The sequence below is a fragment of the Squalius cephalus genome (assembly GCF_949319135.1).
Source record: "Squalius cephalus genome assembly, chromosome: 16".
In the NCBI taxonomy this organism is placed as follows: Eukaryota; Metazoa; Chordata; class Actinopteri; order Cypriniformes; family Leuciscidae; genus Squalius; species Squalius cephalus.
In genome coordinates, this window is record NC_137137.1 from 34,873,118 (window position 1) to 34,899,027 (window position 25,910).

General features: G+C 49.2%; 1 protein-coding gene across 3 annotated transcripts in view; it reads right to left on the reverse strand.

Annotated features, from left to right (window-relative positions):
• Window positions 1–25,910, reverse strand: part of LOC307173266 (interleukin-17 receptor C) — a gene marked incomplete at its 5' end in the record, with an annotated part of 390,000 nt that overhangs the window by 332,660 nt on the left and 31,430 nt on the right. For 2 of the 3 annotated variants that reach the window (XM_079896252.1, XM_079896251.1), the window contains 4 exons: window positions 17,392–19,756; window positions 23,115–23,222; window positions 24,221–24,266; window positions 24,794–24,856. In XM_079896252.1, coding sequence (XP_079752378.1) covers window positions 18,900–19,756; window positions 23,115–23,222; window positions 24,221–24,266; window positions 24,794–24,856 — 1,074 coding nt within the window. In that variant the 3' untranslated portion in view covers window positions 17,392–18,899. Of the gene's footprint in view, window positions 1–17,391; window positions 19,757–23,114; window positions 23,223–24,220; window positions 24,267–24,793; window positions 24,857–25,910 lie in introns of those variants that run through there. The other variant, XR_013823818.1, reaches the window with a different exon arrangement.

Sequence of the window (25,910 nt, forward strand, 5' to 3'; positions counted from 1 at the left end):
TTTGTTTACGCTAACTGAAAACGACATGAGCACAAACACAATGTTTGCTGTAGTTCACAATGTTTGCGATTCTCCTTTAACCGGACACATTTCTTCCAGAATAGGGCCTTGTTTAACTCGTAGCCTTTAGAAGCGCAATGGGTTGGAAATGGTATGTTGAGATCTTGAGATAGTAGATTTGACGTCAAATGAGTCTGTTTACTTCAACTTTCCTCTCTTATTGTCAACACGATCTCATGAAAGTGCGTATCTATAGCACGAATGATATTTCTCATTTATACGCCAAAACGTTTTGAGCGATTCATCAGTGCATCAAAGTCTGATTATAACTAATTGGTAACACCTTATTTTGTGTCCCTGTTACATAGTTACTATAACTATAAAGCATGCATAATTACATGAAACTAACCCTACAACAAACACAATCCTAACCCTAAACCTGTAGTTAATTAATATTACTCGGTACTAATTGTATAAGTACACTTTAACAAGGACCTTAAAATAAAGTGTACCCAAAAAATCTGTTTGTAATCTTTCATCCAATCGTAATAACTTTCAGCTGACTTATCAACCTCTTCTCCAACCAACAATTTTTTCACCAGAATTGGACATTTTCAAAGTATTTTTTAACGATTTGGAGAATGAAACATGGAGCTGTATGTTTTGACTAGTTATGTATTGGTATTGAAATTTGATTTGATTTGTTTGTGTGTGTATGTGTATGTATTGATGGATGTTATCTGTTAAACTCAAACGAGCTGTGTCTGTCAGTCTTAGCCAGGACGCTCTTGTAAAAGAGGTTTTTAATCTCAATGTGCTTCTTTTCCTGGTAAAATAAAGGTTATAATAATAAGAAGAAACTATCCCGTTTTTCTTTTTCTTTTTTTTTCACATTTCATTTCAGAACTAAAATGGGTTGCAAACATCGTTTCGTGCCCAGATAGCAAGCACAGTTGGGCCGATTCCAGCTGAAATGCGTCACTGTCGGCATCGGTGAACAGATAATGGGCCAGATGCAGAACACATATGGCTGACTGACGGCTTTATCTGTATGGGCCAGTATCGGCTGAAAGCAGTTGTACTGGTGTCAGGTCCACACTCGGTGTAGCGGTGTATATTTTACACAGTGCTTCGCCTTCTGAGAATAGTTCCCAGTACGGTTAGAAGATGGCTGTGTCTCATGTGACCTTGTTATTTGTACACGCTGTGACTATACAGATCACAACATGTAAATAGGAAAATGTTGGCGTTATTTTGTCACTTATTGGGAGCAGTGTGCTAGCTGGAGCCGTTTACCTCCAGTCTTTGTGCTAAGCTAGGCTAGCGGTGGGTGCGTCAGACAGACTTACGGCACGCACGGAGATGAGAAGGGTGTGTGTGGACTTATCTAACTCTGGGGGATACGGGGAATAAGCTAAAGTCCCAAAAAGTCGGCGTGTTCCTTTAAAACATTAACTAGCCTAATTTGAACAAGACCTTATTGTAAAGTGTTACCGATATTTTAAACTGCTGGCAACAACATATGTGCTCAAAAAAACTAATGCTTAAGATTGACTTCACAATATCTATTCCTTTATTTAAAAGATGGGATCGAGGGATCGTGGACTGGCAGCAGATCGAGGGGCAGACACAAGAGAAGTTTAAATCTATATTAAAACACACACCTCTTTAACCTAGCATAAACATAACACACTCTCACATTTCTGTAAATCACATCCATTAAAGCATTGTTAGGCTGCATAAATTAGGTCAAACAGAACTTCCCATAACACCGAATGTACTTGTTACATCTTAAGAAGAATGGCATCTACTGTATGCTAATACAGTCTCTCTGTCTCATTCTTATCCCAATGTTACTGTAGTCAGCCGGATCTAATCCGTATCCGACCGGATGATGGACCTGCACCCTCAGATGACCACAACAGCCCTGAATGCCAGACGAGAACATCACAACTAGACGAGACCTAGACACAAACGCCGTGAAGACCTCGTTGACACAACAGTCCTCGACATAGTCATCGGATCAGGATTATCGGATTATTAATCGGATTATCCACAAGAACCAGACCAGTCCTCCGCACAGACCAGTCCTCCGCACAGACCAGTCCTCCACACAGACCAGTCCTCCACACAGACCAGTCCTCCGCACAGACCAGTCCTCCGCACAGACCAGTCCTCCGCACAGACCAGTCCTCCGCACAGACCAGTCCTCCGCACAGACCAGTCCTCCACACAGACCAGTCCTCCACACAGACCAGTCCTCCACACAGACCAGTCCTCCACACAGACCAGTCCTCCACACAGACCAGTCCTCCACACAGACCAGTCCTCCTCCACACAGACCAGTCCTCCACACAGACCAGTCCTCCTCCACACAGACCAGTCCTCCTCCACACAGACCAGTCCTCCGCACAGACCAGTCCTCCGCACAGACCAGTCCTCCGCACAGACCAGTCCTCCACACAGACCAGTCCTCCACACAGACCAGTCCTCCGCACAGACCAGTCCTCCGCACAGACCAGTCCTCCACACAGACCAGTCCTCCGCACAGACCAGTCCTCCACACAGACCAGTCCTGCTCCACACAGACCAGTCCTCCACACAGACCAGTCCTCCACACAGACCAGTCCTCCGCACAGACCAGTCCTCCGCACAGACCAGTCCTCCGCACAGACCAGTCCTCCGCACAGACCAGTCCTCCGCACAGACCAGTCCTCCACACAGACCAGTCCTCCACACAGACCAGTCCTCCTCCACACAGACCAGTCCTCCACACAGACCAGTCCTCCTCCACACAGACCAGTCCTCCTCCACACAGACCAGTCCTCCGCACAGACCAGTCCTCCGCACAGACCAGTCCTCCACACAGACCAGTCCTCCACACAGACCAGTCCTCCACACAGACCAGTCCTCCGCACAGACCAGTCCTCCACACAGACCAGTCCTCCACACAGACCAGTCCTCCGCACAGACCAGTCCTCCACACAGACCAGTCCTGCTCCACACAGACCAGTCCTCCGCACAGACCAGTCCTCCGCACAGACCAGTCCTCCACACAGACCAGTCCTCCACACAGACCAGTCCTCCTCCACACAGACCAGTCCTCCTCCGCACAGACCAGTCCTCCGCACAGACCAGTCCTCCGCACAGACCAGTCCTCCGCACAGACCAGTCCCCCACACAGACCAGTCCTCCGCACAGACCAGTCCTCCGCACAGACCAGTCCTTCACACAGACCAGTCCTCCGCACAGACCAGTCCTCCGCACAGACCAGTCCTCCGCACAGACCAGTCCTCCGCACAGACCAGTCCCCCACACAGACCAGTCCTCCACACAGACCAGTCCTCCGCACAGACCAGTCCTCCGCACAGACCAGTCCCCCACACAGACCAGTCCTCCGCACAGACCAGTCCTCCGCACAGACCAGTCCTCCGCACAGACCAGTCCTCCACACAGACCAGTCCTCCTCCACACAGACCAGTCCTCCACACAGACCAGTCCTCCCTCCACACAGACCAGTCCTCCACACAGACCAGTCCTCCGCACAAACCAGTCCTCCGCACAGACCAGTCCTCCGCACAGACCAGTCCTCCGTACAGACCAGTCCTCCACACAGACCAGTCCTCCGCACAGACCAGTCCTCCGTACAGACCAGTCCTCCGCACAGACCAGTCCTCCGCACAGACCAGTCCTCCTCCACACAGACCAGTCCTCCACACAGACCAGTCCTCCCTCCACACAGACCAGTCCTCCACACAGACCAGTCCTCCGCACAAACCAGTCCTCCGCACAGACCAGTCCTCCGCACAGACCAGTCCTCCTCACAGACCAGTCCTCCACACAGACCAGTCCTCCGCACAGACCAGTCCTCCGTAAAGACCAGTCCTCCGCACAGACCAGTCCTCCACACAGACCAGTCCTCCACACAGACCAGTCCTCCTCCACACAGACCAGTCCTCCGCACAGACCAGTCCTCCGCACAGACCAGTCCTCCACACAGACCAGTCCTCCGCACAGGCCAGTCCTCCGCACAGACCAGTCCTCCGCACAGACCAGTCCTCCACACAGACCAGTCCTCCACACAGACCAGTCCTCCTCCACACAGACCAGTCCTCCGCACAGACCAGTCCTCCACACAGACCAGTCCTCCGCACAGACCAGTCCTCCTCCACACAGACCAGTCCTCCGCACAGACCAGTCCTCCACACAGACCAGTCCTCCACACAGACCAGTCCTCCACACAGACCAGTCCTCCGCACAGACCAGTCCTCCGCACAGACCAGTCCCCCACACAGACCAGTCCTCCGCACAGACCAGTCCTCCGCACAGACCAGTCCTCCGCACAGACCAGTCCTCCACACAGACCAGTCCTCCTCCACACAGACCAGTCCTCCACACAGACCAGTCCTCCCTCCACACAGACCAGTCCTCCACACAGACCAGTCCTCCGCACAAACCAGTCCTCCGCACAGACCAGTCCTCCGCACAGACCAGTCCTCCGTACAGACCAGTCCTCCACACAGACCAGTCCTCCGCACAGACCAGTCCTCCGTACAGACCAGTCCTCCGCACAGACCAGTCCTCCACACAGACCAGTCCTCCTCCACACAGACCAGTCCTCCACACAGACCAGTCCTCCCTCCACACAGACCAGTCCTCCACACAGACCAGTCCTCCGCACAAACCAGTCCTCCGCACAGACCAGTCCTCCGCACAGACCAGTCCTCCTCACAGACCAGTCCTCCACACAGACCAGTCCTCCGCACAGACCAGTCCTCCGTAAAGACCAGTCCTCCGCACAGACCAGTCCTCCACACAGACCAGTCCTCCACACAGACCAGTCCTCCTCCACACAGACCAGTCCTCCGCACAGACCAGTCCTCCGCACAGACCAGTCCTCCGCACAGACCAGTCCCCCACACAGACCAGTCCTCCGCACAGACCAGTCCTCCACACAGACCAGTCCTGCTCCACACAGACCAGTCCTCCGCACAGACCATTCCTCCACACAGACCAGTCCTCCGCACAGACCAGTCCTCCACACAGACCAGTCCTCCACACAGACCAGTCCTCCTCCACACAGACCAGTCCTCCTCCGCACAGACCAGTCCTCCTCCACACAGACCAGTCCTCCACACAGACCAGTCCTCCGCACAGACCAGTCCTCCGCACAGACCAGTCCTCCGCACAGACCAGTCCTCCGCACAGACCAGTCCTCCGCACAGACCAGTCCTCCGCACAGACCAGTCCTCCGCACAGACCAGTCCTCCGCACAGACCAGTCCTCCGCACAGACCAGTCCTCCTCCACACAGACCAGTCCTCCGCACAGACCAGTCCTCCGCACAGACCAGTCCTCCGCACAGACCAGTCCTCCGCACAGACCAGTCCTCCGCACAGACCAGTCCTCCTCCACACAGACCAGTCCTCCACACAGACCAGTCCTCCACACAGACCAGTCCTCCTCCACACAGACCAGTCCTCCTCCACACAGACCAGTCCTCCGCACAGACCAGTCCTCCGCACAGACCAGTCCTCCGCACAGACCAGTCCTCCGCACAGACCAGTCCTCCGCACAGACCAGTCCTCCGCACAGACCAGTCCTTCACACAGACCAGTCCTCCGCACAGACCAGTCCTCCACACAGACCAGTCCTCCGCACAGACCAGTCCTCCGCACAGACCAGTCCCCCACACAGACCAGTCCTCCACACAGACCAGTCCTCCGCACAGACCAGTCCTCCGCACAGACCAGTCCCCCGCACAGACCAGTCCTCCGCACAGACCAGTCCTCCGCACAGACCAGTCCTCCGCACAGACCAGTCCTCCACACAGACCAGTCCTCCTCCACACAGACCAGTCCTCCACACAGACCAGTCCTCCCTCCACACAGACCAGTCCTCCACACAGACCAGTCCTCCGCACAAACCAGTCCTCCGCACAGACCAGTCCTCCGCACAGACCAGTCCTCCGTACAGACCAGTCCTCCGCACAGACCAGTCCTCCGTACAGACCAGTCCTCCGCACAGACCAGTCCTCCACACAGACCAGTCCTCCACACAGACCAGTCCTCCTCCACACAGACCAGTCCTCCGCACAGACCAGTCCTCCGCACAGACCAGTCCTCCGCACAGACCAGTCCTCCGCACAGACCAGTCCTCCGCACAGGCCAGTCCTCCGCACAGACCAGTCCTCCGCACAGACCAGTCCTCCACACAGACCAGTCCTCCACACAGACCAGTCCTCCTCCACACAGACCAGTCCTCCGCACAGACCAGTCCTCCGCACAGACCAGTCCTCCGCACAGACCAGTCCTCCGCACAGACCAGTCCTCCTCCACACAGACCAGTCCTCCGCACAGACCAGTCCTCCACACAGACCAGTCCTCCACACAGACCAGTCCTCCTCCACACAGACCAGTCCTCCGCACAGACCAGTCCTCCGCACAGACCAGTCCTCCACACAGACCAGTCCTCCGCACAGACCAGTCCTCCGCACAGACCAGTCCTCCGCACAGGCCAGTCCTCCGCACAGACCAGTCCTCCGCACAGACCAGTCCTCCACACAGACCAGTCCTCCGCACAGGCCAGTCCTCCACACAAACCAGTCCTCCGCACAGACCAGTCCTCCACACAGACCAGTCCTCCACACAGACCAGTCCTCCGCACAGACCAGTCCTCCACACAGACCAGTCCTGCTCCACACAGACCAGTCCTCCGCACAGACCATTCCTCCACACAGACCAGTCCTCCGCACAGACCAGTCCTCCACACAGACCAGTCCTCCACACAGACCAGTCCTCCGCACAGACCAGTCCTCCACACAGACCAGTCCTGCTCCACACAGACCAGTCCTCCGCACAGACCATTCCTCCACACAGACCAGTCCCCCACACGGACCAGTCCTCCACACAGACCAGTCCTCCACACAGACCAGTCCTCCGCACAGACCAGTCCTCCGCACAGACCAGTCCTCCGTACAGACCAGTCCTCCGCACAGACCAGTCCTCCGCACAGACCAGTCCTCCGCACAGACCAGTCCTCCACACAGACCAGTCCTCCTCCACACAGACCAGTCCTCCGCACAGACCAGTCCTCCGCACAGACCAGTCCTCCACACAGACCAGTCCTCCGCACAGACCAGTCCTCCGCACAGACCAGTCCTCCACACAGACCAGTCCTCCACACAGACCAGTCCTCCTCCACACAGACCAGTCCTCCGCACAGACCAGTCCTCCGCACAGACCAGTCCTCCACACAGACCAGTCCTCCGCACAGACCAGTCCTCCTCCACACAGACCAGTCCTCCGCACAGACCAGTCCTCCACACAGACCAGTCCTCCACACAGACCAGTCCTCCTCCACACAGACCAGTCCTCCGCACAGACCAGTCCTCCGCACAGACCAGTCCTCCACACAGACCAGTCCTCCGCACAGACCAGTCCTCCGCACAGGCCAGTCCTCCGCACAGACCAGTCCTCCACACAGACCAGTCCTCCACACAGACCAGTCCTCCACACAGACCAGTCCTCCGCACAGGCCAGTCCTCCACACAAACCAGTCCTCCGCACAGACCAGTCCTCCACACAGACCAGTCCTCCACACAGACCAGTCCTCCGCACAGACCAGTCCTCCACACAGACCAGTCCTGCTCCACACAGACCAGTCCTCCGCACAGACCATTCCTCCACACAGACCAGTCCTCCGCACAGACCAGTCCTCCACACAGACCAGTCCTCCACACAGACCAGTCCTCCTCCACACAGACCAGTCCTCCTCCGCACAGACCAGTCCTCCTCCACACAGACCAGTCCTCCACACAGACCAGTCCTCCGCACAGACCAGTCCTCCACACAGACCAGTCCTCCACACAGACCAGTCCTCCGCACAGACCAGTCCTCCGCACAGACCAATCCTCCACACAGACCAGTCCTCCACACAGACCATTCCTCCACACAGACCAGTCCTCCTCCACACAGACCAGTCCTCCGCACAGACCAGTCCTCCGCACAGACCAGTCCTCCACACAGACCAGTCCTCCTCCACACAGACCAGTCCTCCACACAGACCAGTCCTCTTCCACACAGACCAGTCCTCCTCCGCACAGACCAGTCCTCCGCACAGACCAGTCCTCCGCACAGACCAGTCCTCCACACAGACCAGTCCTCCACACAGACCAGTCCTCCTCCGCACAGACCAGTCCTCCACACAGACCAGTCCTCCACACAGACCAGTCCTCCTCCGCACAGACCAGTCCTCCTCCACACAGACCAGTCCTCCACACAGACCAGTCCTCCGCACAGACCAGTCCTCCGCACAGACCAGTCCTCCACACAGACCAGTCCTCCGCACAGACCAGTCCTCCGCACAGACCAGTCCTCCGCACAGACCAGTCCTCCACACAGACCAGTCCTCCTCCGCACAGACCAGTCCTCCGTACAGACCAGTCCTCCGCACAGACCAGTCCTCCACACAGACCAGTCCTCCTCCACACAGACCAGTCCTCCGCACAGACCAGTCCTCCGCACAGACCAGTCCTCCTCACAGACCAGTCCTCCACACAGACCAGTCCTCCGCACAGACCAGTCCTCCGCACAGACCAGTCCTCCACACAGACCAGTCCTCCACACAGACCAGTCCTCCGCACAGACCAGTCCTCCGCACAGACCAGTCCTCCACACAGACCAGTCCTCCTCCGCACAGACCAGTCCTCCGCACAGACCAGTCCTCCGCACAGACCAGTCCTCCACACAGACCAGTCCTCCTCCGCACAGACCAGTCCTCCTCCACACAGACCAGTCCTCCACACAGACCAGTCCTCCACACAGACCAGTCCTCCTCCGCACAGACCAGTCCTCCACACAGACCAGTCCTCCACACAGACCAGTCCTCCACACAGACCAGTCCTCTGCACAGACCAGTTCTCCGCACAGACCAGTCCTCCACACAGACCAGTCCTCCACACAGACCAGTCCTCCTCCACACAGACCAGTCCTCCACACAGACCAGTCCTCCACACAGACCAGTCCTCCACACAGACCAGTCCTCCTCCACACAGACCAGTCCTCCACACAGACCAGTCCTCCTCCACACAGACCAGTCCTCCACACAGACCAGTCCTCCACACAGACCAGTCCTCCTCCACACAGACCAGTCCTCCACACAGACCAGTCCTCCGCACAGACCAGTCCTCCGCACAGACCAGTCCTCCACACAGACCAGTCCTCCACACAGACCAGTCCTCCACAGTCCTCCACACAGACCAGTCCTCCACACAGACCAGTCCTCCGCACAGACCAGTCCTCCACACAGACCAGTCCTCCTCCGCACAGACCAGTCCTCCGCACAGACCAGTCCTCCGCACAGACCAGTCCTCCACACAGACCAGTCCTCCACACAGACCAGTCCTCCTCCACACAGACCAGTCCTCCGCACAGACCAGTCCTCCACACAGACCAGTCCTCCACACAGACCAGTCCTCCTCCGCACAGACCAGTCCTCCACACAGACCAGTCCTCCACACAGACCAGTCCTCCTCCACACAGACCAGTCCTCCGCACAGACCAGTCCTCCTCCACACAGACCAGTCCTCCGCACAGACCAGTCCTCCTCCACATAGACCAGTCCTCCACACAGACCAGTCCTCCTCCACACAGACCAGTCCTCCGCACAGACCAGTCCTCCTCCGCACAGACCAGTCCTCCTCCGCACAGACCAGTCCTCCTCCACACAGACCAGTCCTCCTCCGCACAGACCAGTCCTCCGCACAGACCAGTCCTCCTCCATACAGACCAGTCCTCCGCACAGACCAGTCCTCCACACAGACCAGTCCTCCTCCACACAGACCAGTCCTCCTCACAGACCAGTCCTCCACACAGACCAGTCCTCCTCCACACAGACCAGTCCTCCTCCACACAGACCAGTCCTCCACACAGACCAGTCCTCCGCACAGACCAGTCCTCCGCACAGACCAGTCCTCCACACAGACCAGTCCTCCACACAGACCAGTCCTCCGCACAGACCAGTCCTCCTCCACACAGACCAGTTCTCCACACAGACCAGTCCTCCGCACAGACCAGTCCTCCAAACAGACCAGTCCTCCACACAGACCAGTCCTCCGCACAGACCAGTCCTCCACACAGACCAGTCCTCCACACAGACCAGTCCTCCACACAGACCAGTCCTCCGCACAGACCAGTCCTCCGCACAGACCAGTCCTCCGCACAGACCAGTCCTCCACACAGACCAGTCCTTCACACAGACCAGTCCTCCGCACAGACCAGTCCTCCTCCACACAGACCAGTCCTCCGCACAGACCAGTCCTCCGCACAGACCAGTCCTCCACACAGACCAGTCCTCCACACAGACCAGTCCTCCGCACAGACCAGTCCTCCTCCACACAGACCAGTCCTCCACACAGACCAGTCCTCCGCACAGACCAGTCCTCCACACAGACCAGTCCTCCACACAGACCAGTCCTCCACACAGACCAGTCCTCCTCCACACAGACCAGTCCTCCACACAGACCAGTCCTCCGCACAGACCAGTCCTCCACACAGACCAGTCCTCCACACAGACCAGTCCTCCGCACAGACCAGTCCTCCACACAGACCAGTCCTCCTCCACACAGACCAGTCCTCCACACAGACCAGTCCTCCGCACAGACCAGTCCTCCACACAGACCAGTCCTCCACACAGACCAGTCCTCCGCACAGACCAGTCCTCCTCCACACAGACCAGTCCTCCACACAGACCAGTCCTCCACACAGACCAGTCCTCCACACAGACCAGTCCTCCGCACAGACCAGTCCTCCTCCACACAGACCAGTCCTCCACACAGACCAGTCCTCCGCACAGACCAGTCCTCCACACAGACCAGTCCTCCTCCACACAGACCAGTCCTCCACACAGACCAGTCCTCCACACAGACCAGTCCTCCGCACAGACCAGTCCTCCGCACAGACCAGTCCTCCGCACAGACCAGTCCTCCTCCACACAGACCAGTCCTCCTCCACACAGACCAGTCCTCCACACAGACCAGTCCTCCACAGTCCTCCACACAGACCAGTCCTCCACACAGACCAGTCCTCCGCACAGACCAGTCCTCCACACAGACCAGTCCTCCTCCGCACAGACCAGTCCTCCGCACAGACCAGTCCTCCGCACAGACCAGTCCTCCACACAGACCAGTCCTCCACACAGACCAGTCCTCCTCCACACAGACCAGTCCTCCGCACAGACCAGTCCTCCACACAGACCAGTCCTCCACACAGACCAGTCCTCCTCCGCACAGACCAGTCCTCCACACAGACCAGTCCTCCACACAGACCAGTCCTCCTCCACACAGACCAGTCCTCCGCACAGACCAGTCCTCCTCCACACAGACCAGTCCTCCGCACAGACCAGTCCTCCTCCACATAGACCAGTCCTCCACACAGACCAGTCCTCCTCCACACAGACCAGTCCTCCGCACAGACCAGTCCTCCTCCGCACAGACCAGTCCTCCTCCGCACAGACCAGTCCTCCTCCACACAGACCAGTCCTCCTCCGCACAGACCAGTCCTCCGCACAGACCAGTCCTCCTCCGCACAGACCAGTCCTCCGCACAGACCAGTCCTCCACACAGACCAGTCCTCCTCCACACAGACCAGTCCTCCTCACAGACCAGTCCTCCACACAGACCAGTCCTCCTCCACACAGACCAGTCCTCCTCCACACAGACCAGTCCTCCACACAGACCAGTCCTCCGCACAGACCAGTCCTCCGCACAGACCAGTCCTCCACACAGACCAGTCCTCCACACAGACCAGTCCTCCGCACAGACCAGTCCTCCTCCACACAGACCAGTTCTCCACACAGACCAGTCCTCCGCACAGACCAGTCCTCCACACAGACCAGTCCTCCACACAGACCAGTCCTCCGCACAGACCAGTCCTCCACACAGACCAGTCCTCCACACAGACCAGTCCTCCACACAGACCAGTCCTCCGCACAGACCAGTCCTCCGCACAGACCAGTCCTCCGCACAGACCAGTCCTCCGCACAGACCAGTCCTCCACACAGACCAGTCCTTCACACAGACCAGTCCTCCGCACAGACCAGTCCTCCTCCACACAGACCAGTCCTCCGCACAGACCAGTCCTCCGCACAGACCAGTCCTCCACACAGACCAGTTCTCCACACAGACCAGTCCTCCGCACAGACCAGTCCTCCTCCACACAGACCAGTCCTCCACACAGACCAGTCCTCCACACAGACCAGTCCTCCACACAGACCAGTCCTCCACACAGACCAGTCCTCCACACAGACCAGTCCTCCTCCACACAGACCAGTCCTCCACACAGACCAGTCCTCCGCACAGACCAGTCCTCCACACAGACCAGTCCTCCGCACAGACCAGTCCTCCACACAGACCAGTCCTCCTCCACACAGACCAGTCCTCCACACAGACCAGTCCTCCGCACAGACCAGTCCTCCACACAGACCAGTCCTCCGCACAGACCAGTCCTCCTCCACACAGACCAGTCCTCCACACAGACCAGTCCTCCACACAGACCAGTCCTCCGCACAGACCAGTCCTCCGCACAGACCAGTCCTCCTCCACACAGACCAGTCCTCCACACAGACCAGTCCTCCGCACAGACCAGTCCTCCACACAGACCAGTCCTCCTCCACACAGACCAGTCCTCCACACAGACCAGTCCTCCACACAGACCAGTCCTCCGCACAGACCAGTCCTCCGCACAGACCAGTCCTCCGCACAGACCAGTCCTCCTCCACACAGACCAGTCCTCCTCCACACAGACCAGTCCTCCACACAGACCAGTCCTCCTCCGCACAGACCAGTCCTCCGCACAGACCAGTCCTCCTCCGCACAGACCAGTCCTCCTCCACACAGACCAGTCCTCCGCACAGACCAGTCCTCCACACAGACCAGCCCTCCACACAGACCAGTCCTCCTCCACACAGACCAGTCCTCCGCACAGACCAGTCCTCCACACAGACCAGTCCTCCTCCACACAGACCAGTCCTCCTCCACACAGACCAGTCCTCCACACAGACCAGTCCTCCGCACAGACCAGTCCTCCGCACAGACCAGTCCTCCGCACAGACCAGTCCTCCTCCACACAGACCAGTCCTCCACACAGACCAGTCCTCCGCACAGACCAGTCCTCCACACAGACCAGTCCTCCACACAGACCAGTCCTCCGCACAGACCAGTCCTCCTCCACACAGACCAGTCCTCCGCACAGACCAGTCCTCCGCACAGACCAGTCCTCCGCACAGACCAGTCCTCCTCCACACAGACCAGTCCTCCGCACAGACCAGTCCTCCGCACAGACCAGTCCTCCGCACAGACCAGTCCTCCACACAGACCAGTCCTCCACACAGACCAGTCCTCCGCACAGACCAGTCCTCCTCCACACAGACCAGTCCTCCGCACAGACCAGTCCTCCGCACAGACCAGTCCTCCACACAGACCAGTCCTCCACACAGACCAGTCCTCCGCACAGACCAGTCCTCCTCCACACAGACCAGTCCTCCACACAGACCAGTCCTCCGCACAGACCAGTCCTCCACACAGACCAGTCCTCCACACAGACCAGTCCTCCTCCACACAGACCAGTCCTCCACACAGACCAGTCCTCCGCACAGACCAGTCCTCCACACAGACCAGTCCTCCACACAGACCAGTCCTCCGCACAGACCAGTCCTCCACACAGACCAGTCCTCCTCCACACAGACCAGTCCTCCGCACAGACCAGTCCTCCACACAGACCAGTCCTCCACACAGACCAGTCCTCCGCACAGACCAGTCCTCCTCCACACAGACCAGTCCTCCGCACAGACCAGTCCTCCTCCACACAGACCAGTCCTCCGCACAGACCAGTCCTCCGCACAGACCAGTCCTCCACACAGACCAGTCCTCCACACAGACCAGTCCTCCGCACAGACCAGTCCTCCTCCACACAGACCAGTCCTCCACACAGACCAGTCCTCCGCACAGACCAGTCCTCCACACAGACCAGTCCTCCACACAGACCAGTCCTCCACACAGACCAGTCCTCCTCCACACAGACCAGTCCTCCACACAGACCAGTCCTCCGCACAGACCAGTCCTCCACACAGACCAGTCCTCCGCACAGACCCAACGGCCAGCTTCAGCTCCCCCCCACCAATGCCGTCGTGAGCTTATGAAGGTAAAATAGTAGCAAAACTCCAGAGCATGCAGATGTGAATTTGAGAACTCATACTTTAAATATTTGTACTTGAAAACCTTTTGAAATTTGAGATTTTCACTCGAAGACAACAGTCACAAACCTGCATTCTGTAAATATTATTGTACAAGTACAAATATTTATTGTACAAGTTCTCAAATTCACATCTGCACGCTCTGGAGTTTTGCTCCTCTTTTACCCTTGATGTTATCTTCTCCAATTTTCGAGCAAAGGGAGCTGAATAAAATACTCTGAATGACATCAATCAATTATGAATTGATTCAACTGCTTAATAATGAAAATGAACTCTTTTTATAATTGATATACTTTATACAGTTATTGAACAGAACTGAATTCATCTGAACAATGACACTATTTTCTTTTTAGAGCTGCTTTACAGGCAAATCGAACTCTGTTTGCATCATTGATCATTGTCCTGTGTAACCCTGTAAAACAGTCATTACTGTATATAGCGCTATATATTTAATGGTGACTTGACATTTGTAAAAGGAATTTATTTAGTGTTAAAGAGAGTGAAAGAGTTTGTGTGTGAAAGAGAATGATGTTTTTCTTTTAATCATAAACAGTAAATATAATTCACTTGTTATTTTGTGGTTTAAAAATTGTGTTGTTAATAAATGTTAATATAGTGTATTTGTTCATTGTTAATACATGTTTATATTAAAGTGTATTTGTTAATTTTATAATAAAAACCCTTAATCTTTTTAAATGGTTGAATTTGTGTTTCACTGCCAGTTTCCGGGCCACATCTGGGCCGGTGCCACATCAGTGCCTGGGCCATATCAATATATAAGAGACATTTTACAGGGTGTGGGCCACATCTGGGCCAGAGGAAGTGGTTTGAGTCTGTTTTCAGTGTGTTGGGCCGGAGACAGCCAGAACTGGGCAGAATTGAAGCGAGGATGAGGCCCAGAGGTGGGCTAGACACATTTTTCTATCTTGTCTTTGACACTGAATATGATTTTCAAGAAAAATAAATAATTCTGTGACAAATATGCTCCGTTTCATATGCCCCCATAAGCCCTCGTGATCTTCCTCTGAGACGAGTCCACACTTTTGTGATGTAATAGTGATGTAAGGACCTTCTGAAACCTAAAATGACAAATGGGACTCACTTTGGTCTTGTGGACTTACAGCTGCCGAAGTGCACATGAAGTGTGTCATATGGATATGGGACGGGGCCATAATGCATGAAAGGGTTTTTACACTACACTTTTCACTCCATTGACTTCCATTCATACGCATGTGAATGCGGGAGACCAGAAACACAAGTTTTGGGAATAGAAGAGAAGACAGAATGGAGTTGGACACTCCCAGTCACTGCACACATGGTTGCAACATGAATCTGGATGTTAAGATCTTCTTGAAACAGTCGAGCTTGTTTTAATAAAGTGATCTAAAAATGAATGACAAAAATCAATATGCTTTCATTGAAGAATTTATTAAAATCCCCCTGTAGTCAATCATTTTATCCCTTAAAACTGGCTTAACCAAAATTACATATTTAAAAGATTTGTTCTTGAAATTAAATTCTTCATGACTTGTATCATTATCTTGACTGTAACTCGACATCCTTGCCTCATTTAGTATGCGCGGTTCTATGAATATGCAAATTAGCCCCGCCTCCACTCACTCACTCAGCTCAGAGATCCACTGGTTGACGATCACACGTTGATCTGATTGGTTACAAGGTAGTTTGTGACGTCAGAAACACCAGCGATTTCAAAGCGTGTTTTTGAGACTGTCTTTGGTTCACTGCAGTTTTAAGGAGAAAATACTCAGCAATGGTGTCGACTTATGAATTTACACATGGTTTGTCTTAAAGCAGATTAAAAACACCACATAGACACATAAACAACATTAAAAGCTGGATTTTCACCACAGGGGGGACTTTAAACAAAAATGCAACTGTAAGTGAGTGTTCAAATACATTTTAAACATCTCAAAGATACAGAGTTAATAAACAGGACTTAAAGAGTTTTTTTTTCCAAGTATTTTTTCCCCTCAAAATTTGCCAACTGCCATAAAACATCAAAGAAAAGGAAGACCACAAATGCAAGTTCATGCTAAACTTCAGGAGATCAATAAGAAACAGCTGACCTCTCCACTGAATTAAGAGAATGCACTTTTTCTTTTCTTTTCTTTTCTTTTTTTTTTTTTTTTGCAGAAGCAGCAAATTGGAGTAGATTGTATATTTTTACTTTTTGGATGTATAATTATTTGTTATGTTGAATTTATGTTTATAAAAAAGGCGCTGTTGAGTCTAACTATCACGACCGTTTCGCGCGCTCAAAGTCTAGTGACCGCAGCTTATAATGCAATGTTCGTTATGTTTGCAAATTCTACAAACAGACGGTCAAGAGTTTGTTGTAGTAAGTAACTGAGGAAATTATATTCAAAATTGTGGGGAGCTAATCGATGACTGAAAAGCCGGAATGAAGCGCACTTACTCTATCACTCCAAAATTGACTTCTGTCAAAAGTCTTTCAGCATTGTCCAAACCTAACGCATGTTAAACGAGAGTTTTGCGATATTTTGCATAAACTTTGCATAATTGGTGTGATAATCTCTCTGATGGCGGGACACACGTGACTCGTCTGAAGCACCGGACCGTTGAGAAAACCTGTTCGTTAGCATTTCACGAACATAACAATTGTGCACTAAACATGGTAATAGCTCGAGGGGAAATAGCTTTCTGACAGGAGCCAGGATGTATAGATCCTGTGGCTTCAGGTCCATGTAACTTGCATTTAATGAATTTTTATGCATTTTATGAAACATAAACATGCGCTCTTCCCGCTTTACAGACACATTTGCATAGATTTTACTGTTGGTCAAATGGGTCCAAGATGGTTCCTGATTCTGTCAAAATAAAGATAACATCATTGTGACCACCTGAAAAATGCTTTACATCTTCTTCAGGTTGATTTGTTTGTTTTACAGACAGAGAGATAATTATACAGGGCTGTGGTGAAATAATAATCAGATAAACTGGAGTATGGATGTTTGGTGCATTTATTTATACCGATGAACAAATACAAGTCTACATATGCAGGTTTTTATACAAAAATAGAGAATTTCAAATTTATTTGTACAGGATGAGGTCACTGTTCTTTCCTTGAGAGAGTGCTTATATTGAACGCTTCAGATGTCAGAAATGATCATATTTATAACATGAGTGCATGTGTGGACAGAATCATAATGTCATAATTACCCATAGGAAACTCTAGATTTTCTTTGAGACCAGACTTTACAGGTTAGGGGCTTTTCATTAATAAAAAAAAAATCACATCAGAAGATAAATACTTGACATGCTCTTCATTTCTCTGCACCAGTCTTTGTAGGGAGTTCATTTCATTCTTCACATGCATTCATTTAACAGATGCTTTCATCCAAAGTGACTTACAAATGAGGAAATTCAACAAGCGGTTCATCTTAATAACATGAGGAGGAGTAACTACATTAGGCTGAAATACTTAACTCATTTGATATTCCCGGTCAAAAATGACCGGTCAATTAAATTGCTTGTAAATCTCTCCTTGTGCTATATTATCACCAACTATCGGATTCAATCTTTTGTTCAACTTGTTTTCTTTCAATCAGCACAGGTTTTGCATGTGAAGGCCCTGATATACTTCAAGTGAGATTGAAGAACGAATTGGTGTTTTGTTGAAAAAAATCAGACCGAAATGAAGTGAAAAATTTACTCCAGCTGGTAAACACCTTTGAACTCCCATTGGTCAGTGATGATGATGTAATAGGTGGGCGTGGCTCTGAGGCTCCGCCTTCTTTGAGGTATAAATTATCTCCGATTAATTCTTCCGTTCAGTCCATTGAAGTCAGATGTGAGTGAAAACATGAACACACTGAAAGCTGCTTTATAGAAGAAACTGAAGTTGTAATTCTAAATTAAAGTGACATTGACACTGTTTTTAATGTTTAATACTGTAAAGCTGCTGCTTTAAAGCAATCTATTGTATAAAGTTCTGTATGAATAAACGTGACGTGACTGAATTGCAGAGCAGGTGCAAACATATCCACATCACTATGATCAGATGCAAAGGTATTTCAAACTTCTTTTCACTCCTAAGCGAAGAACGAAAACCATAATACCTTAAAACCTTAAAAAGTCTTAATTCCTTCTGTTTGCCGACCAAGCGGCAACCTTCCAGTCTCTCTCTTGAATCCAACACTGAAGAGATTTAAACTGCAGTTCATCGACTGGCCACTAGAGACAGGCTCCAAAAGAGAGTCAATCCCATAGACCCCCGTGTTAAAACGCCTAACTTAACAGCAGGAAAAATATGTTTACAGCCTGGTGCAAAAAGTGGTTTTGGTCTATATAGCTAATTTTGCCCTTCATGACGACTGAGGGGGGTAACACAATAATATTAAGCCTTAAAGTTCTGCATAATTAAGGGCGTGGCCATTTGAGTGACAGGTGGATTGCCGCTGATGTCACTACTTGCGTTTGTCTGCAGTCTGTTAGTGTCACGTCACCTCAGCTAATCCGCCTCGCTGCACATTTGAAGTTATTCAGGAGTGAAGTGCTGCCAAGATGGCGACGGCCGGCTCCGCCCACTTTAGGCTTCAAAAATGCTCTTCAGGAACCAACGGGTGACGTCACGTCCATTTTTTTTGCACTCTATGGTGCCAATGCATGCTACGAATTTATTGGCTCTGGCACAGTCTTTTTCGTCCAACTCCCTTTTCTTGACAAGCACGATGTTACGACTTTACTTCTGCGCTTCTTTTGCCTCCACGTCTTTCGCTTCGTCCCACTCGTTACTTTCCGTGAGAAGCCAGGAACGAGTTTAGGGCTGTCGGTCGGCACGGGAAGCTTCGCCGCTAGCGTCGGCGCGAGCTGCCGAGACACGAAGAACGACAGCGCTTTGGACAGAAGACGTGGCCAACATCGCCATCTAGTGTTTGAGCCGGTCAGGTCTTGTATTAAAGACGAAAGGTCCTTCGGGAGGCAGTACTTCCGGACACACCGGAGCCGTTTCGGGATGAAAGTGTTATTGTTGTTGTTCTGGAAGCTAACTAGCCTGAATCCCCGAGCGTAGCCATCGCTGCGTATTCCCATCCACAGACAGGACAGCGCAGCGTTAAACACAGGAGCTGTGATACTCGACATCTCGATTGGTTTCTCCATGCATTCTTCCTCTTCTGCTTCCTTCTCTTCCTCTTCTTCTTCTTCTTCTTCTTCTTCTTCAACAGCACTGAACTTTCCTTCGCTGTTCCTCCATCTTAGATAAGCCCGATGTGCGTCAGGGCTCCAGGCGATCAGGACGAGGCCGCCGGCCTTCTGAACGGCCCGACACTGACCGTACAGCCACGGCACGGGTCCCAGCTGAGCCAGGGAGGATTGTGGGTGGCACTGCATCCACTGCGCCAGCCTGACGTCCATACACAGCTCCCCCTGCAGGCCGGAGGCCAAACTGCACACTGCGGAGACGTGTGGCGAGCCGTTCGACGAGCACACAAGCAGCACGGGGCGTCGGTCAGCGCTACGCCACACTGAGGAAACAAAGACATATAATTATCCTTTCTAACACAGCATTAAAGCATTTTAAAGGTGACATATTATGCCCCTTTTCACAAGATCACAAGATGTAATATTAATCTCTGGTGTCCCCAGAATGTGTCTGTGAAATTTCAGCTCAAAATGCCAGATCATTTATTATAGCTTGTCAAATTTGCCCCTTTTTGTGTGTGAGCAAAAACACACCGTTTTTGTGTGTCCCTTTAAATGCAAATGAGCTTTAGCTCCGCCTCCGTTCAGAAGAGGGCGGAGTCTTTACACAAGCTTCAGAAACTCCAGCAATAACAGAACAGGCCAATCTCACTCATCCAGAATCCCAGAATAACCAGTAGCGAGTGCAGCCTTACGGAGAGACTCAGGAAGAGCTTCTGAATGTTAGTGGAGACATTTCTGTAGTTGTTGTGGAGTTACACTGATCATCTCATCATCATGTTTAACTTCTCCACAAGTGTCCACAGTTCCTGAGGTCTTTATAAGACAGCGGTGACATGTTCTGGTCAATAGTGTTCAGTGCTCGTCTGTGCTCAACCACAGAACAGCTTCAGGCTCTGCTGGATCTTCATCAGTGCGTTAGAACTGGTCTCTGTTGTCGCTCGGCTGGTGTGTGTAAACGTGCAGATTAAGGGCCGGTAATATTATAATAAGATCCTCTTCATATGTCAGAAGGAGAGCGAAATATGATCGGCTTATTTTTGACATGCTTTTTTGACATGACATGCATGAGAAAGGCTCACCAAAACAAAGTTACTGGGTTTCACTTTTCACGTTTTCATAATATGCCCCCTTTAAAACAGTGCCACAAGGTGTACAGTAGTCAACATTTGAACTGGATCAAAAAAGTTCATCAAAGTTGTCCTAAGACAAGAACGGGTATTGTTCAAAATTCATGTATAACTTTGATGAAAGGTTTTGCTCCAGTTTTGATGAAGTTAGTTTCTGACACTGCTCTCTACGGCCAGAAACATACACTCCCAGTCAAAAGTTTTGGATCGATTAGTCTCTTCTGCTCTCCAAGGCTGCATTTATTAAATAATTTATTGCATTTATTTATTAAAAATCTTACCGATCAAAACTTTTGACTGGTAGTTTGTGTGAACACAGGCGCTTCTAAACCTTTATGGTACGGCGACAATATGGCAACAATTAATTTCTACTCATTTTCTGGTTATTATATATATATATATATATATATATATATATCACATAGCACTATGGGGATTAAAAGGGCAGGATTTAAGTTAGCCAATGATCTGCTGTTTTTAAGTCACATGACATATGGATCACCCTCACAGGGAAGACACCTGTTGAAGTGCTCCAGAAATTACTCTATTATCCTCGTTTCTAATCATCTCTTCTCAAGGGGATGTTTCTGCAGGATCTTTGATAAGTACATTTTTATTCACAAATCCACTTTGTCTAACATAGTTTTACTGTAAATTGAGAAAATATCCATGTTTCCACATGGCAAAGCTGTACCACAGTGGAATTGCTGTAATGTATTTCCCCATTGGGTTTTTTTTTTATAGGTAGTGGCATTACAATATGATTGCAGTTATTTATTTATTTGAAGTGTTTATTGTAGTATAGTTGTATGCATGTATAATAACAAACTGATTTCTTCATTTCATGAAAATGAATACAGCATTATTTTACAGAAATAACCATGTGATGAAGTAAAGGTGATGATACACAGGGCAACTTCTTGAGCAATGTTGCCGTCAACGGGCAGCCAGATGAGACACGGCCCACGACACATCTACATTATCCAGACAGAAATGTATTACCCATTTACCAATTCATTTTCAAAGTGCCCAAGCAACAATCGCTCGGCAAGATAGCCCAAAAGAAGTCGCCCTGTGTACCACCACCTTAAGGATGAGTTAGCCAAATGATAGGAATTGAATGATAGGGATCTACTTATTTTTGTTTTGCTTGAGTTCCAAGTATATAAATCTATACATTTCTAAAAGAAATGTGCATTTAAATAGAAAAGAAAATCATAATATTATAGAAAAAATTTTCATTGTGGTACAGCATTGCCATATAGCAACGTTTCTCTTTTTTTTTTCAAAAATCTTTTAGATTTGTATGATTAAAGCTATTTCATAAAATAAAAATGTAATAAATATATATATTTCATGGTTAGAGCATAATGCATTCCATAGAGGGTGTGTGTTCACACTCGGCAGGTTTGGTCGGATTAAAATTAACTCTGGAGCGGATCCAACACAACACAGACCAAAGACATGTAAACTGGGAATGCCAGTTAGGGGTGGTTGATTATGATTTGACTTTTCTAACTTTAGTCAGTGTGTAATGTTGCTGTTTGAGCATAAACAACATCTGCAAAGTTACAATGCCCAAAGTTCAAAGCAAAGGGAGATATTTGCTTTTAAAGAAAAGGACTACAACAAACGGCTGATAGAGACTACACGACATTCCTCTCGGGTTAGTGACATCACTAACCCTAGAATTTACATAAACCCCGCCCCTGGGAACACGCAGTCCATGTTGAGAAGAGGAAAAGTTGTTGTATAAGAGTACATTTGTGAGTCAGCTCAAACTTTAGCATCCATCTTTTCACATGCAATAGAAAGTCACTTTGTGTGCATCTCACAACAGTTCATATATGAGCAATTTATAGATTTATCATGACAGAATATCCTAATTGAAGATAGTTAACTCCACATCAGCAACATAAATTCATCAACTAACCATTCAGAGACGTCCTGTTGTCACTTCTTCTTGAGTCTCTCCATCCTTATCTGACTCCGTTTAACATTAAAGGCAGAACAGTTCCTGTCATTTTAGTGTGTCTACGTGAGGTAATCGTAGCTGCTAACACACAAGATCTCTTGAAGCTCCGCCCCCTGCACCGGGAGCAGCAGCTCATTTGCATTTAAAGGGCCAGGCACAAAACTGTGCGTTTTTGCAAACCCTCAAAAAGTGTCAACTTTAACTTGCTATATAAAAATATCTGTGGGGTATTTTGCGCTAAAACTTCACAAACACACTCTGGGGACATCATAGATATATTTTACATCTCGTGAAAAGGGCATTATACCTCCCCTTTAATGTTAGTTAATAATAATCCAGATGTTCATTGTTAGTTCATGTTAGTTCACAGTGCAGTAACTAATGTTAACAAATACACCCTTTGATTTTAATAACGTATTAGTAAATGTTGAAATAAATATTAACTAAGATGTATAAATGCCTAAAGTAGTTAACTAATAAACCTTATTGTAAAGTGTTACCGAGTATTTTTACATAACTCATGTTGAGTTGCTAGTTGCACAGAACATGTTGGTGATGCAGGAGTGTCAGACTGACCTGATGTGCTTCTTCTGATCAGCCAGCGTGTGATGAACACCAGAAGAGTCAGCAGAGTCAGAAGAGCCAGAGACGCGCCGATCACGAGACCCCATCGCCTGTGTGTGACTGAGAACCAACATTAATGTCAACTGTGCACCGGTCATGATATACATACTGCACAATATATCCAAATATGGGACCCTGGACCACAAGACCAGTCACATGGGTCAAGTTTTTTTAAAATAGAGATTTATTCATAATCTGAAAGCTGAATAAATAAGATTTCATTGATGTATGTTTTGTTATGACAATATTTGGTCGAGATACAACTATTGAACATCTGGAATCTGAGGGTGCAAAAAAATCGAAACATTGAGAAAATCTCCTTTAAAGTTGTTCATTTATGTTGGCGATTGTGCTGCATTCACTCACAAAAATAAATATTTTATATATTTACGGTAGGAAATTTACAAAATATCTTCATGGTACATGATCTTTACTTGGCATAAAAGAAAATTCAATAATTTTGACCCATACAGTGTATTGTTGGCTATTGCCACAGATATAGCCGTGCGACTCGAGACTGGTGACGTGATGCAGAGTCACATATCGCAAATGTATTTATCGCAATATAGGTTATATGATTTTAAATATATTTTTAAGATAATTTAAGTTTATCGCAAATGTATATATCGTGATGAGCATATCACAACACTTGCAATAACTGCGGTCATGAACTAAAGACGAAGAGAAAATCACTCGCTGCTCTCGGCTGAATAACGTCTGTAGCTTTAATAAGAATCAGGATATATGTAATTCATACAGTGAAAACTAAGCAGTGTTTATTTCTACATGTGATTATTCAGTTTGTGTTTAATAACTCTAATGTAGGATAACCTGAACCCTGAGGTTTACACTGATGTTAAATAACACTTCTGATACCACAGTAAAACACTGATGTTCACTGGCAGAAGTTTAGGGATGTTTTCTAGTCACAAAAATAATGTGAAATGCGTACGTAGGTTTTATCATTTTAAATATATTTTAAGATAATTTAAGTTTATTTTACACACTTTAAGCATTGCATTTTTCTTCAATATCGCGCAGGTTTAGTTTGTACTTACAGTCAGGGCAGATTATTCTTCTTCCATGGAAATCCAAGCGCCACACCTACACACACATACACACACGGATTACTAGAATATTGTTTACCACATACTGTACAATTTACACTACTGTTATTTTGCATTTATATTTTCACTTCTGATTGGTTTAGACTAGGGGTGTAACAATATATCGCAATACAAAAACTCTAAAATCCATCTGTATCATGGATAGTTCACCTAAAATAAAAATTACTGCGTGAGAAATCATTTAAGTTTACAGAGTTTTAGTGTCAGAACTACATTAAACTACAGTCGTCAACATCTGAAGTGGATCAGAGAAGTTCATCAGAGTTGTCCTCAGACTAGAACGGGTTTGATCAACTTCAAATGTTGACTACTCTACTATATATAATGTTGAATATCACTGTTAATATAACAGTTCAGTATTGTGATGCGTCTCGAACAACTTCACTGAACAACTTCACACACTGCAGTGTTCTTCGCAGGTCACACACTCAATACTTCAGAAACAGTTCGAGTGCTGTGCTAGTACGCCACATGTAGAGATGAACAGAGTTTAACATGCATCACCTGCACACACAGTCCTGACGAGAGGAAGGGGAAGCGCAGGCTCATCTCGGCGGCGCCCCCGTCCTGCGGACACCAGCATTACACCAGTGAGGATTATACAGGTTAGGCAGTTATACACATATAGAGGATTACACACACTACCAGTCAAAAGCTTTGATCGGTAAGATTTTTAATGTTTTTGAAAGAAGTCTCTTCTGCTCACCAAGGCTGTATTTAGTTTAAAAAAAATAGAAGTAATATTGTGAAATATTGTTATAATGTAAATCATCTTTCTATGTGAATATATAGTAAAGTGTAATTTATTCCTGTGATCAAAGCTGAATGTTCAGCATCATTACTCCAGTCTTCAGTGTCACATGATCCTTCACAAATCACTCTAATATGAGGATTTGCTGATCAAGAAACATTTATGATTATTATCAATGTTGAAAACAGTTGTGTACATTATTTTTCAGGATTCTTTGAAGAATAGAAAGTTCAAAAGAACAGCATTTATCTGAAATATAATCTTTTGTAACATTATAAATGTCTTTACTGTCGCATTTGATCAATTTAATGCATCCTTGATGAATACAAGTATTGATTTATTTTATTTCCTGCAAAAAATAAAATAAAAATTCTTACTGACCCCAAACTTTTGAACGGTAGTGTTTAATGTTAGAAAAGCTTCCATTTCAGATAAATACTTTTTTTTTTTTAAAGTCCCCCTGTGGTGAAACTCCAGCGTTTAATGTTGTTTATGTGTCTATGTGGTGTGTTTAATCTGCTTTAAGACAAAGCATGTGTAAATTCATAAGTCGACAGCATTGCTGAGTATTTCCTCCTTAAAACTGCAGTGAACCAAAGACAGTCTCAAAAACACGCTTTGAAATCGCTGGTGTTTCTGACGTCACAAACTACCTTGTAACCAATCAGATCAACGTGTGATCGTCAACCAGTGGATCTCTGAGCTGAGTGAGTGGAGGCGGGGCTCATTTGCATATTCATAGAACCGCGCATACTAAATGAGGCAAGGGTGTCGAGTTACATTCAAGATATTTAAAGGCGTGAAGAATTTATTTTCAAGGAAAAAACATTTAAATATGTAATTTTGGTGATCAAAGATGAGTTATATGGC